The 14,299-nt window shown below is 40.8% G+C and overlaps 1 protein-coding gene across 15 annotated transcripts in view; it reads left to right on the top strand.

Moving 5' to 3' along the window:
* IL1RAPL2 (interleukin 1 receptor accessory protein like 2) overlaps window positions 1–14,299 on the top strand; it is a 410,823-nt gene that overhangs the window by 377,291 nt on the left and 19,233 nt on the right. For all 15 annotated transcript variants that reach the window (XM_085571059.1, XM_085571056.1, XM_085571055.1 and 12 more), the window contains 2 exons: window positions 7,762–7,891; window positions 12,599–12,744. In XM_085571059.1, coding sequence (XP_085427185.1) covers window positions 7,762–7,891; window positions 12,599–12,744 — 276 coding nt within the window. The remainder of the gene's footprint in view (window positions 1–7,761; window positions 7,892–12,598; window positions 12,745–14,299) is intronic.

The following is a 14,299-nucleotide window of genomic DNA, read 5'->3' as shown; positions in this document are numbered from 1 at the left end:
AAAGCTACTTCTCCAGAATAAGGGAACAAATCATCTCTCTCTGGCCCAGGCATGGCCTCATGCCATCACAGCCATCATTTCTCCCACTGCTCTGAGAGAAGAGCAGGAATTATTCAGGGAACGCTTGCTTCCTTAGATTGCTGTCCCATGGTGAAAAGGAGGAACAGCCAACATTTTCTTCGAGCTACAAAGAGATGCTCCTGTTTCCTCACATCAATCTGCTGTGGCTACTTCCCCTCACATTGCTGCTACTTGCTAGCTTGAGGAGTTTCCAACTCTCCAGCTTGCCCCTGAATTGAATTTTCTTGTGTTACATTTCAGTTTCCTGAGCAAGTACCTTAGCTCACCTTATTCTGGATGTCACTGCTCTGCTGCCATTGGGCTGCCCCAACCCTTGAAACCCCACCACCAAGGGACATTTTCCAAGTACCTGCAGGACATTTCTCTTAAATAATGCTTCTGTGCCTCAAAATGCACAGAAATAAGATTTTCAGAAGGACCTGAGCATTGAGCACAAGTTAAAGCTAGCACAAGGCAGCTGTCAAGCTGCTTCTGTAAATCCCACTAAGCATTGTAGGTGCATAACTGAAAAGCTAAAATCCTTGTCTTTCAGTTACACCTGAGCTCTCAATGACTAAGATTTTAAATTCTGACCCCAAGGCACTTCTGAAAATGGGATAAAGGATTTTACAGGATTTAGGTGAGGTTAACTTTTTTAGGGGGTGAGGGGGGGAAAGGTAGCAGTTGGGTTGTTTTTCTGGATGTTATTTTTTTTTAAAGAAAGCTGCTCTAGGTGATCTTGATTTGATTGATTCATTTTTGGAACATCTGATAAATTTTTATCAGCAACACTTCAGCTTTGTGTGTGTTTTTTAGTTTTGTTTTTCTCTCTCCGTGGGAGCTAAGTCAATAGGCAAGCCTACAAGCAGCCCTTGCAGTGGATCATGATTGTGTGATTTAAATTAGCAACAGTTGGGGCTGCATGGAATGACAGCAAATGCATTGACTTGTCTTCTTGGCAACAAACTGTCTAGAGGCTCAGTTGCTTTGTTTCATGTTTGGAGTTCTGCTTGCTGTTAGTGTTATTTTTATCCTACTTTTTATATGTGCTATTTGCTCACTTGAGTGAGACAGAAAAGCACAAATATCTCATGGCTATGTGTTTTCTGATGTCTCGGGGCATAAGAAATAAGAGCAGAGCAAGAAAGAAAATTAAAATTAAGATTGTAAACTACAGAGGAAAAAAAATACTTAAAGATCTTTTGCATTTTTCTTGTCAAGTTTTTGCCAGTCTTTTTTTTTTTTTATTGCCAAAGACTTGTCTTTGTCAAAAAGTTCTTATATGAGTGAAGAGCCAACTAACTCTAAGTTATGTACTACTGCCATTTATTTTTCCTGTACATCATTACAGCTGAGAATGTTACTGTAGTGGCTGCATGTGCAGCTCATAGCACAGGGCCTTGCTCAGGGGAAGAGCACCTCCTTTAGTCTTCTTTTAGGCTTCTTTAAAAGCCTGGAGACTAAATCTAATAAAATATATATTATATGGGTGTGCTTTCAAATGCTCTTAAACTGTTATGAAATGAATATCTGGAGGCTAGTTAGGTTTGATTTCACTATAAATTTATCTTATTAAGAAAATTATTATCACTATCTAAAGCAGGTTTCTTAATTTTCTTTAAAATGCTTTCAGTTCATTAATTCCTGGCTGAGCTTTAATTATGCAAATGTTTGGAAGGCTCATATCCAGTCATGAATATACTGTCTGCTGGAATAGAATTTTGAAATATTATAGAATTTTCTGTAATTATGGGGTTTTTTTTATAAGGGAAAATAATTTGGTTTGAGTACGTTTTATTTTAACTAGATCCTGTAATTATCTAACTAGTCACTGAACTTCATGAGACTTTTATCTAAATGGGGATAACATGGTCTAGCACACAGCTAAGCCTGTATTCTGTAGAATATCCAGGTAAAAGAGGAAGGACGAGAAGCCCAGGTACAGTAATTTGCACTGTCTTTATTGATCTTGTTGAAAAAAGCACAGCATGGGACCTCTGATCAAATGGTGCTGGGATATGGCATGGGGAAAATAAGGGATCGTCTATCTGTGGTTTTTGTGGAGGTTTTCCTGAATTCAGCAGTGGGTAAAACTGTGAAAACTTTCAGTGCCACCTAAGCAGATGAGAGGAGCAGAGGCTGAAACCCCTGATGTGAGTGGTGCTGCCCCTGCCATGTACCCCTGACTACTGCAGGACAGTGGTGAGCCCTGGACAGAGGTTTTGTGCTTTGCAGCTCAGCCACAGGGCTGGGCTCTGATTGCAGGAGTGACCTTCTGTGGGCACCATTTGCTCCCCTGGCCACCCTCCCATGCCCAGCAGCAGCTCAGCCTGGTGTCCAGCACCAGCCAGCCAAGCCAGGGCCATGGGCTGGGCTGGGCTGCTCCCTCCATCTGCTGCTGGCTCTGCTGTCACTGCCCAGCACAGGACAGCAGCTCAGAGGATGGCATTGCAAAGCACTTGGAGACAATTGACTCTCTGCTAACTGCATAGAAGCTACCACACACAGAGATTGTTTTCCTTGAGTCAAGGTCTGTGCTGTCCCTGGCATTTTTTTTGTGGATAAATTGCAGGCGTAAGCTCTGTGTCCCATATCTTCTTATCCAGGATGTCCTTCTGAAAGAAAAGGAAATGTGTTCTTTACTTCGGGTTTGTATACAGCCCAGCTTTGCCTTGCCAGGGGAATTTAAATCACTCTGCTGCTCTTTGGCCACTTTCTAGCACTTGTAAAGCATATTAGAACAATAATGTTCTTGTCAGTGACATGGTGATTTGCCTTGCAAGCCTCACAGCCTGGAAAGTCAGCTTCGATTCTACAGACAACCTGCAGAATACACTTCCTGAGAAGTGATAAGTAACCTGCTTTTCTTGTCCTCTGTCTGAGGAAATGAAAGAAACAAAGCCCATGAAGTGCCTGCAAAACATCTGCAGTGTCCAGTGGGAAGCTGCTCCTTTGGCAGTGCTCTGAGTTCTTTCCTAGGCTTACAGGGACAGAGATACAAGCACCATTATCAGAGAGGAGCTCCAACATGCAAATACATCGATAAGAGGGACTTGGAGTGATGAAATGACCCTCTGGTGGCAGCACTGCACTCTCATCTGCCCTTCCATGTGTGGCAGCACACAGCCCTGCAGTAGATGAAAGCAGTGGACTAGCACCCCATTGGAGTGGAAGACGTAAATCCAGCTAGCAACGTGTGCAGATCTGACTTTTAGCACAAAAATAAGCCTTTGGCACTTTCAGTCAGTTCTGCCACTAGTGGGGAAGGCTCATCTGCTTCAGTTCAGGCTTGTTGAGAGCAGTATTTTATCTGGCACAAAAATGCAAGAGAAAAGGAAAACCAATTCATTTTCAAGCCATAGGAAAAAGCATTGCACCCAGGGATTCACAGATGACTTTGGCTGCTTGATGGGGTTACTCTGAGTGTGCTATGTGAGTGAAGGTCTGATTTTCTGGAAGCAAATTCTCTTATGTGGGATTCAAAGCTACAAAATACACCTCCCTGTGCAAAATAAATGAAAAAGAACAAACTATCCACCTGCATTTAAAAAAAAATCCAGAAAAATGCCTTGGCATAAGCCAGATGTGAAGAGCCTTTGCCTTCCATGCTGGTCAGTCACTGAGCTTCGGCATTTAAGTTTGTAAAAGACAAAACAACTTTTAGGTATTTTATGCTTCATTTACTTTATGCTTGAAGCATGTCTCATTCAAGAGAAACCGTGCTGCAGAATTTGTGATTCTCTGTCAAAGCATGCTGGCCCTGAATTAAGCACGTTCCAAACCATTCTGAACTAAATTATTTTTCAGACCCTTTTCCCATCATTAACCAGTACCATCAGGCAATTCTTTTGCTTGAATAATTGCATTTCTCTGGAGTTCTCTTTGCTAGAAAAATATGTTGTTTGAATGTATGGTAGAGTTCACACAAATTTACTGGGAAAATGGACAGGTGAAAATTGTACAATAACATTTAGCAATAATTTTTTTACTGCCAGTGGTTGTGTCTTATCAGCTGGGAGTTGGCAACAAGCCTGCTTGATTGACAAGATAGGGAGAAAAGCTAAAACAGAGACTTCTGCTGAACCTGGTCCTTTACTGTATCAAGGTGACCCCAGCAAAGCAGAAGACAGTATGTCTGCAAACAAGCTTTTCTTCTTTCTTTATCCTTGTTGCTTCAAACACTTTCTTAACTGTTGATTCATTAGAAATTCACTAATAACTTTCTCTGTTTCTCAGCAAATTATTTTATTAAGTAAAAAGGCATCTGAAATGTCTGTCTGATCTAAACAGAATCCATCTGTCAGTGGAAAACTTTTAGGATACTATTCATTCCAGGAATTTTGATGTTGTTAATTAATTGATGCAAGGGGAGTATTTCTTAATAAGACCAATTAGTAGTGGAACTACTGAAGGTCATGCAGAATAGCAGTAGTGAAAGTTTGGGCCTTACACAAGATGAATAGTTGAAGTTACAAATTGCTTGCTAGTTCCTTCTGCCTGGAACTGTGGCTCAGTGCAATATTGCATGGTTTTGAGCCAGCCCTAAAACCAGGACCTGCAAAGGGACACTTTCCATGCTCAGTGCCTGTTTGTCCACATATTCAAGGATACATTTAAGGACTACAGAATTCAGCCTCATTTTTGGTATTGCAGTATTTGGGGGCGAATGCAGTGAAACATGCCATGTTCCTTTCTGGATGGGAATGGTTGGAGCTCCCTGAAAAGCAGTAGCAACAGGCTGTTGCTGTAGCAGTGTGGTGACACAGCAGGAGAGGAGGAATCTCCCTTACTTTTCCATATGGACACTTACTTGGGGAGATGAAGTGGTTCTGCAGGGAAGTCAGTGTTACCTTTCTGATGGTATCGCCCTTCCAGAGGCAAAAGGAATGATGAGAGTTATAAACCAGAAGCTATTTCAGAAGCTGTAGAGGAGTGAGATGTCCTTACCAGTTTGAAGAGTATCAGAACTGCAGGTGAAAATTTGAGTTTGGGTGGGCCCTTGAAGTATCACCAAGCCCCAAATTCTTTCAACTCCAGGATATTTCAGGTCAACCCAGACCTGCATCATTCTGCTACTGAGATAAAAATTATGTGTTCCATGAGAAAAGTTGTTTATGCCACCCTCTGATCAGTGATGGGTTTGCAGATGAGATGAACTATGGGGTTTTTCAGGTGTTGCTGGATCCAAACTTTGAGCTGGGAATATGAACTCACTCCAGATTTTTCTGTTCATGGTAGTAGTTTATTTTGCCTGTTTCCCTGGTGGCAAAGCTAGGAAATAGATCTGCCCAGGCACATTCAGAGCATGCAGGTTGTCATGGTAAAGGTTCTTGATGCTTTATATTGGGCTTGTTTATTACAGAAGCTGTCTACCAACAGCTGGAGTTTTTAAGTTTTCCTATCTGTGTAGAAAACTTCATATTTCTTCAAACTAGACATTATTACCTCAGGGTATTTACTCTGCATGCATAGAAACCTTAGTCTCACCTTGGAATATTTTCATTTCTCAGAGCTTGTTTTTTAAGTAAACATCTGCTGGTTTGAGGAAAAGAACATTCTGTAAGATATTTTGCCTGTAACACTTAATGTCCAGCATGGTGTGCCAGGAAAAGAGCAAATACTGTCAATGCTGATGGGCCTTGTCTATCCCTTTTCTTTTTCACATTGCTACAATGTCTTTTTCTATTAATATCAAGCATGGACTGAGCAGCCACATGCTAGGAATCACTAAGTGGTATTTTAAAAGATGTGTATCGTGACTCCAAGGCAAGCAGCACAAAAAGACCTCACACCATGCAGGCATTCAGCATGTTAGGAAAAGGTGAGGTGGATACAGCCAGAGGCTCCAGTTGTCCCCTCTACCCATGGAGGACACACAGCACCTCACAGGCTTGGTGAGCTTGTAGTGGAGTTAAATATCTGCCTAGAAGTGTTTCTGACTCTTCATTAGTTTGTGAAGTTTGGAACTTTCTCTGACAGTTGTCAGTGTTGTGGGATGTGCAGATAACTGAATACCCACCCTTTCCTCTCTTGTATGTCTGGTCTAGTTGTGTAATCTGCCAGCAGCTCCACGTGTTCAGGGGCCAGCTGTGGTGCCAGAGTTCATCATGAATATGGAGATAATGAAAGAGTCTGGAAAACATTTTCAGGACAAACATTTTCAATTTTTGTCTTTTGCTATTTGAGAAACAGAGACTCAAGTGCAGCCTTTAAATCTTTTCTTGCTGTATCCTAATGTTTCAAAGGACTTGTAATTTTGGATCTTGACTTGGAAACAATTTAAAGGCAGCTGATTTTCCATGGCTGGGAGTGTTGTGCTTCCTGACTAATCAGACTCTTTAGACATGTCTTAAATTGGGCACTGAAATAATAGATAGACAAGTGCAAGTAGTTGACTCAGCTCTATGAGGGTTTAAAAAGCACTTTAGCACAGCTCTGAGTGTGCACACAGTTGTCACTCCTGGGCAGACAAGAGGTGAATGATTAAGGCACAGTAAGTCAATCATAGGAAACAATTAGCCCATGCTCGAACAAGTGGTGTGCTCCAAATGAATGTGCTCCAGATATCCTTGAAAAGTGTAGGTCTCTCCTATTTCAGTCAAGAGAGTCTCCTGCTAACATGGAGGATACCTGACATAGTAAAACACTTCTTTCAGATACAGTAAAATTCATTCTTTAGGCTTTCCATGCTTGCTCAAAGCCCTGAAAGATTCAGCAGGAGTCTCCACTGACATTAAATGAGGTCTGGTCTCCCAGCTAAGGTGCTGATTCTACACCTGCTCCATAACCTGGAGCACCTATGTGAAGTAAAATAGACAAAGAAAAGTGGGTGCAGCAGTTGTATGTGCATACCAAGGGAATGGACATGGTTCTTCCAAATTTCCTGACTTGATGGATGTTTTTCTGGGGTTTGTTTGGGTGTTTTTTGGGTTTTTTTTAAGAGAAAAGAAAAGAAATAAGAAATTTGAATAATTTCCAAGTTTTGTTTGGTGGGGGTTTTTTTGTTTTGTTTTGTTTTGTTGTTGTTTTGGTTTGGTTTTGGGGTTTTTTGGGGGTTGTTTGGTTTTTCTGGGGGGATTTTTTTGTTTGTTTTTTTTTTTTGGAAGTATCTTTGCAGAAGTGAAAGGAAGAATTCTGGTCCTTAGCCGAAAGCCTGTTGACAGTAACATCAGTGATGGGCTGACTGGCCCATCATATATTTCTTGGGAATCTTTAAAAGCTCTCTGAGCAGCTCACCAAGGCTTGATTAACATTTGACTTCTATCTAAGTGAGGAAGGAATTATTCCTCTGTCTTTTTATGCATGGCTAAAGAGCAGCCATTCAGTGATTTACCTGCCTTTTAGAGACAAATCTCTAGTCCTGGTAGAGATCCAAGGAGTCTGACAGAGAAGTAGGGAAGTCACCTCTTTCTTTTTAACAACCAGTCTGGTGTCACCTTATGTTGCCACCATTTCCATACCTTCTCATTGTTCATGTACTATTTTTCTCAGAAAAAAATTAATTATGGATAACCTCAGAGTTTAATTTTACATCTATTTCCTGCAGATGCACTCCTTTTCACATGGCTTATATTTATTTTTTATTTTCCTCCTCCAGTTTTTCATAAGGAGTTTTATCCGAGGCGTTAATATTTCTTATAATAATTTTCTCACTAGTAGCTATGACAAGTCTCTAATCCTGTTTCTTCCTTTTGTCCTCAGGAAATCCACTGACTGTGGCCTGCAAAGCTTTCTTTGGATTCAGTGGAGAATCAGGCCCCATGATCTACTGGATGAAAGGGGAGAAATTCATAGAAGAATTAGAAGGTCATATTAGAGAAGGCGAAGTCAGGTATTTTTTTAATTATTTACTATAAAACATACTGTATGTCCCACAAGCCTGTTAAGCTGACAAATTTTTAATTGAAAGTGGAAATCATTTTCTGTCCCAAGAGTGATGGATGACTTGGAGCCAGGGCTGTGTGAGTTGCTCCCTAAAGACAGAGTAACTAGTGTATGTGCCTGACAATCTGTTACCAAATTCCCCTGATGGTTGGAAGCTGAAGCATCTCCTGAGCATTCTGGGGGTTGATTTTAGCCCTGCATGGGAATGGTGCTGTCCACTGCAGCCATCCCATGGGACCCACCTTGGCAAGATGACATCTATTCCAGCACCACTGTTAATCTTGAAGACAAATGATCTCCTTGATGGTGTCAAAGCCACCACACTTTTTCTCTTATCCTGAATGTGTTGTGTGTGTGTGATCCAGCTTGTGGTGTCCCTTAACCAGAGCCTTCAAGAAGCAGCATTTGTTCCTCCAGGCTTAACACATAAGGGAGAGAAAGGAGTGGCTGCGTCCAATATCCAGCTTGTTCTGGGCTTTTTCCCAGGTGCTGGTTATCACTTGATGTAAATTGTAAAGAAAACACACTTGTACCCCCAAGAACTTCCATGGAATTTGCAGCTAACAGCACCTTTCTCTCCTCCTTAATAATTACCTGATTATTGTTCTTTGAGCCAAGACTAGATTATGGTTATGGTTATACTATGGGCAAGCTGGACCCAGCTCCAATAGATACAATGAATATCGATTATGTTACAATTAATATGGATTATAAAAGAAAGCCAAGGTATTTTCATTTTCCAGTGCACATTTTTTAATCTTGTGTCTGAGATTTTTATTTCTTGTAAAGGTGATTTTGGAGAGCAAGAGGAGAGAGATCCCTTTGCTTTATTACTGGATCAATAATGTGATGTTCAGCCATTTAGCCACGAGTTGTTAAGAGATACATAATTGCACAAAGATTAAATTTATCTTAGATTGCCATTGTACAGTCCTCTTTGTGCTTCTGACCACAAAAAGCAATTATTGGAAACTTCTACTGTTGTAAGCAATCAGCACTTAATGGCATTGTGTTCTCTCTGGTGTGTATATACATGAACAGAGTGATTTTGGTCATGTTCTTCCCCTGCATCAGGACAATTTGAGGCTTGTATTTAAAGAGTGCTCCAGCTTTTTTTTATATACATTTATTAGTGAAACTGAGTTTGAAAAGCCTGTTGCTTGTCCTTTGTTGTGTCATCTCATTGCACATTCATGTTTCAAATTAATTTGTGACAAGTCGCTTTTCTCATTCCACTAAAGTGCTTTGCCTCAGTTTGCAGAACCTTCACAATTCACTGAATCTTCTCTTCAGCAAAGCTACTTATCACGTACCTGATCTCCTGTGATCACCACTAGCATTTGAAACAGCAATTTCCAAAACATACTGCATCATTACCAGCAGTGTCCCAGTCCATCCCTGTTTTATTTAGAAGTAGCTATGGCAGCTGAAGTGGTAACTTTTTGCAAATGATTTTTTGCCCATAACAGCCCTTGGTTTTATGTTCCATTACAGGTATGCTGCTTCAGGGGAACTAAGCAGCACTAATCGTTCTGTCAGTGTCCTGAGGCAGCCCACATCTTCCACCCAGATGTATTCATTGATGTATTTTAAAATTTGTATTTTAAAATTTGATGAGTCATCATTAGCTTCCTGGTTAGATGTCTTAATCAGTTTGCTTCTCTATGGTGTTACTAGGACATTTGATTTTGAGAAGCTAAGAGTAGTGCAGAATCATTACAACCAGAACAAGATACTCCATGAGCTGTTCCTTTTATACATTTCAACTCTGCATCCCCTATCTTGAATTAATTCACAAATTTAGTAGCACTCTGAACTGATGGTGCTGTCCTTACCCTGGGCTGTGCCCATCCATTGTGTTGCTGGATTTTCTGTGTATGAGGAGAGGTCAGGTTTGCAAATGAATGATGTGTGGAAGCACAAACCACCCATCCCCAGTGAGCAGGGTTAACACTCACTGTGCCGTCATGAAAGCACTAAAATAAGGATGCATGTAACCTAAGCATTCCTGTTCAAATCCAATCCATGGAACTGGGTTTTGGTAAGCACACTTCACCAAGAGTAATATTGGTGTCACTCTGGGCTACTCAGGATTTATTAGACATTTTTACAAAGCCTCATAATAAAAAGTAACTCATCAGCATTGCAGGACTCGGAGGCAATGATGCCCTGCCTGAGCTGCCCCTTGTCTTCTCTTGAATTAAGATCCCCAGTTGTTAGACATGCGTGGGGGGGAAAGGAGAAAGAGACTTTGCTTGCCAGGTGGGTTTTTCACAGCAGTAATAAAAATGTCATGTAAATTTAACCAGAGTTATTAAAGAAGGAATCATAGTCTTTAAGCATGTCTGCAGAGTTGTCAGTTGTACCTAATTATCCAAGCAGCCCACAGCAAATTCCAGCACTGGCTCTCTGACATGGCAAAGTATTTTCAGATGTAAATATTGCTCTCTCAGCCACCTATGAGTTAATATTTTTTGTTCTTCACCAGGCAACACTGCTGAATAGTCATAATGCTCATCTTGTGAAGTATGTTTGTCCTTGTTTTGTGTCTCTTGTCCATTTTTGAACTAGAAATAGTTTAACTCATTCTAGAAGCATGGAAAGAGGTGAATGGAGACATTTTGAATGGTAGTCTTATTTCTTCTGATTGATTGATCACCCACAGAAGTCAACAGATGGTTATGAAATGCTCAGACAAGATGAGGATGTTTCCTGTTAGGAAGTGGTGCTGGGGGCAAGAGGCAGAACTCTCATAGCTGGTGTGCTGGGTACTTTGCAGAGAAGTATGGAAGCAACAGCTTTCTCTGGAAAAGCTTACACTACTCAAGTAGACAAATTCAGGGCAGAGAAGGAGGAACACAGAGCAGAAAAGCGAGCGGGAAGGTCACTGCCGTGTTGCCACCTGGATGACTTTGCTGTGGAGAGGTGCTTGTGTACACACTGAACTTCCCTTTCATCTACAGCCTGTTGTTAAGGAATAGAAGGAAGGGAGTAGACTTCATAACCCTGTTCACAGCTGAGATCCTCAGCTTTATAAAGAATGAAAGTTTCATTTTTGCTAATCCCAACACCCTTGCAGGTTTGTAAAGGTTTGCAATTAATGCCTTGGTCTTGCAGAGAGACCCAAGTGCAGCTTTCTTATGGCCTTGTTATCTGTGGTCATACAAAGACTGAACATTTTTTGAAAATATGGTTTCAAAGTAAAAGTGTTCTAAATTCAGATTCAACTTAGTGCATACAGGCACTGGGAAAATATGACCAAGGATTTGAAAAATCCAAGCCATTGTATAATTTTCAAAGAAAGCATCTCTATTCTGTAATGACACTTCCTTTTTAAAATTCATATTCTTACCTAAAAATTATTCACTAGACAAAATGTTTTGTTTCAGATCAAATAAAATGCTTCAGCCTGAAGAAAAATAAGGCTCTGAGTGTTGTTTCTACATCACCCACCTTTTATTTCTCTCTTTTCATCCTGTTTGTTGTGAGTTGTCAAGCTCCATTGATTTAGCTATGCATTAAATGTCGTAATTACTCTTACAGTTTGTTCAGCAACCCAGAGAGAGTGAGTTATTATTTTCTCAACTTGTGGGAGCTGGCATGTGTTGACAGTGATGCTGCTGAAGCTTCCCCCACCTCAGACAGGGACAGAGCTTCATCTTCTGGGTGTGCACCAAATGCTGTTGTACCTTTAAGGTCTTACTTGTTGATATTGTATAGTGCACCATGTCCTCTGAACCACCACCAACAATTAATTAATCAATGCAATTAATTAAGGGCTGCATGCCTATTAAAAAAATGCACCAACTGTGCATTTCTGTGGCAATAATGTAAGCGTAGAGTAATGTTAAAAGAAAAAAGAAGAAAAATGAAAAAGCAAGAATGAAAGGTTTAACACCACTAAAAGCTTTCTACACTTTGCTGCCAGCATAATGCTTAAATGTTTGTCAGCATTTTCATGATAGATCCTACTCTATAGATTTCCCTTGCTAAAAATTGCTATTAAAAGATATGTAGGGAAAAAAAATGCCAGTCCAAATATATTGGATATTCTTTTTTTAATGAAAGCTCCTCTTTAGCTGATTTTATATTATTTAAATTTAGGTTAAGGGTCAGTTATTTTATCTTACATACATGTAGTTTAGATATAGATAAAAATAGCAGTCTCTTTTATCTTAACTGTAACCTGTCTCCATTTTTTTCTGTGTAAAATATCGTGATTACAGTACACAAGAAAATCTGAACATTTGCAGAATGCTCCAGATTAGTTTCCCAGATATCTTCACAGGTTCTTTCTCCTTGCAGCATGATTGGTACACCAAAAGTTGTTGGGTAAACTGTTTACCAGGAGAGAGTCTTTATATAGATATAGATGATGGAGCGAAAAAAGAAGCTACACATAACCACTCTCCTCATGGCCTCTATTCCTGCATTTGGTTCAGCTCCTCACTAGACATGGCAGGAGAAAAAGCCTTCTGGTGATATGAAAAATGCCACTGTGAAGTCTCTTTCAGGCAACATGAGTCTCCTTTTAAGTCCTCCAGGAGTGAAGGAGGCCAAGGAACATTGTCAGGTGCTGAGAAACCATTGTGCTTTTGGGAATCTGCCATCCATATTAATTCAGTTAAAGCAAAGGCTGTATCCTTCCTTTCAGACTCCTCAGAGAACATCTTGGAGAAAAAGAAGTTGAGTTGACATTGATCTTTGATGCTGTAGAGGAGGCAGACCTGGCCAACTACACGTGTCACGTGGAGAACAGAAATGGACGGAAACACGCCAGTGTTCTTCTGCGCAAAAAAGGTAATTCTCCTTTTTTTTGTTATCTGTGAACTCACCTGCAGCAGCAACACATCAATCAGAGGCTCTGCTGACCTCTCTAAGCCAGGCTGCACTCCTGTGTGCCTGCTTGGACCTGAAGTGTGCTTGTGTACAGCTTTAGTTTACCATTTGTGGGGAAAAAAATCATGGCTTGTTCTTCAGTGTCTAGAAAATTGGCCTTGCAGGTGATGCACTTGCCTGGAATACAGTCACCCATAAGGCACCAATAATCAGGGGAAGTATTTTGGACTAAACAACCTATTTGACCCAGAACTGACTAACTAGGCCAGTTAAAACTCACATTTCTTAGAACAGGTGCCCTGACAGTGAGGTCAGATGTTCTCATGCTTCTCCACTTCCTGGCTTTGTGTTTCAAATTGAAAACTTTAAGCTGTTTCCATGTATTTTGATTTCTAACTGCATCAGGAATGAAAACATGCAATGGGAGCTACAAATACATAGAGAGTTACCCCATCATGGTTGTCTTGCTTGATACTGTTCCTGAATGGAGAACACCACTACTGAAAAATTGCCTGTGGCAGAAAGGAAAACGTTTGGATTTGAATGTGCCCAATGTAAAAGTGCTACTGTGCTCAGTGTTCTAAAAAGTCACTATCAAGGGAGTAACAGGATCTCATGGCAGTTCTTCTGTTGTTTGTTCAATCAGCTGTCCTCTTCATAAGAAGTGGGCTGACATTTAGATGGGATGCTGATCTCTCTGAGATGCAGACTATTAGGAAACACAAAAGGTGTAAGATAGTAATTGTTGGGAAAGCAAGGGAAGGTTCCACCCTTGGGGCAAAGCTGTTATGTGAAACCGCAGAACATCAGCACAGGAGATTGACTAAAGATTTGATTCAATATCCAGACCTCTGCCATCACTCTTGGATATAAATTATTTTGCCAAAACAGGAGAGGAAGAATTGTTTTCATGAGGCAAACCTGAAAGGGCAGCTCTAGTCCTTTGTATGCTTTCACTGTGGCAAAGCTGGAATGAAGAAATGTTGGTCTAGCAGATTATTCTACTATCTGCACATACAGGAGGGCTCTGCAGAGGCATCTGGACTGGCTGGATCTATGGGCTGAGGCCAGTTGTGTGAGGTTCCACAAGGCCAAGTGCTTGGGTCACAACGAGCTCCAGGCTGGGGCAGAGGGGCTGGAAAGCTGCCAGGTGGCAAAGGATGTGGAGATGCTGGAGTCACCATCCCTGAAGGGATTTAAAAGCCATGTAGATGTGGCCTTCGTGGACATGGTTTAGTGGTGAGCTTGGCAATGCTGGGTTAATGGTTGGACTTAATCATCTGGGAGGGGTTTTCCAGCCGAAAAAATTCTACAATTCTGTGATCTAAACTGACAGGTTGTCACAACTTTAATTAAGGAATTTGGTCATCATGATGAAGGATTAGTGTCTAGTGCAAAAAGCGTTCTACTTTTCTTTCCACTGAACCTCATAAATATACAATTGATAGTAAGTATATCTCTGTTGGCACTGGTAAATGTTCTGCTATGTGCATATAGTGGAATAACAAGCTTGGTT

The sequence above is a fragment of the Lonchura striata genome, chromosome 4A (genome assembly GCF_050655825.1).
Source record: "Lonchura striata isolate lonStrDom1 chromosome 4A, ASM5065582v1, whole genome shotgun sequence".
In the NCBI taxonomy this organism is placed as follows: domain Eukaryota; kingdom Metazoa; phylum Chordata; class Aves; order Passeriformes; family Estrildidae; genus Lonchura; species Lonchura striata.
Note: the sequence above shows the minus strand (reverse complement) of the source record. Positions and strands in the feature narration are given on the sequence as shown.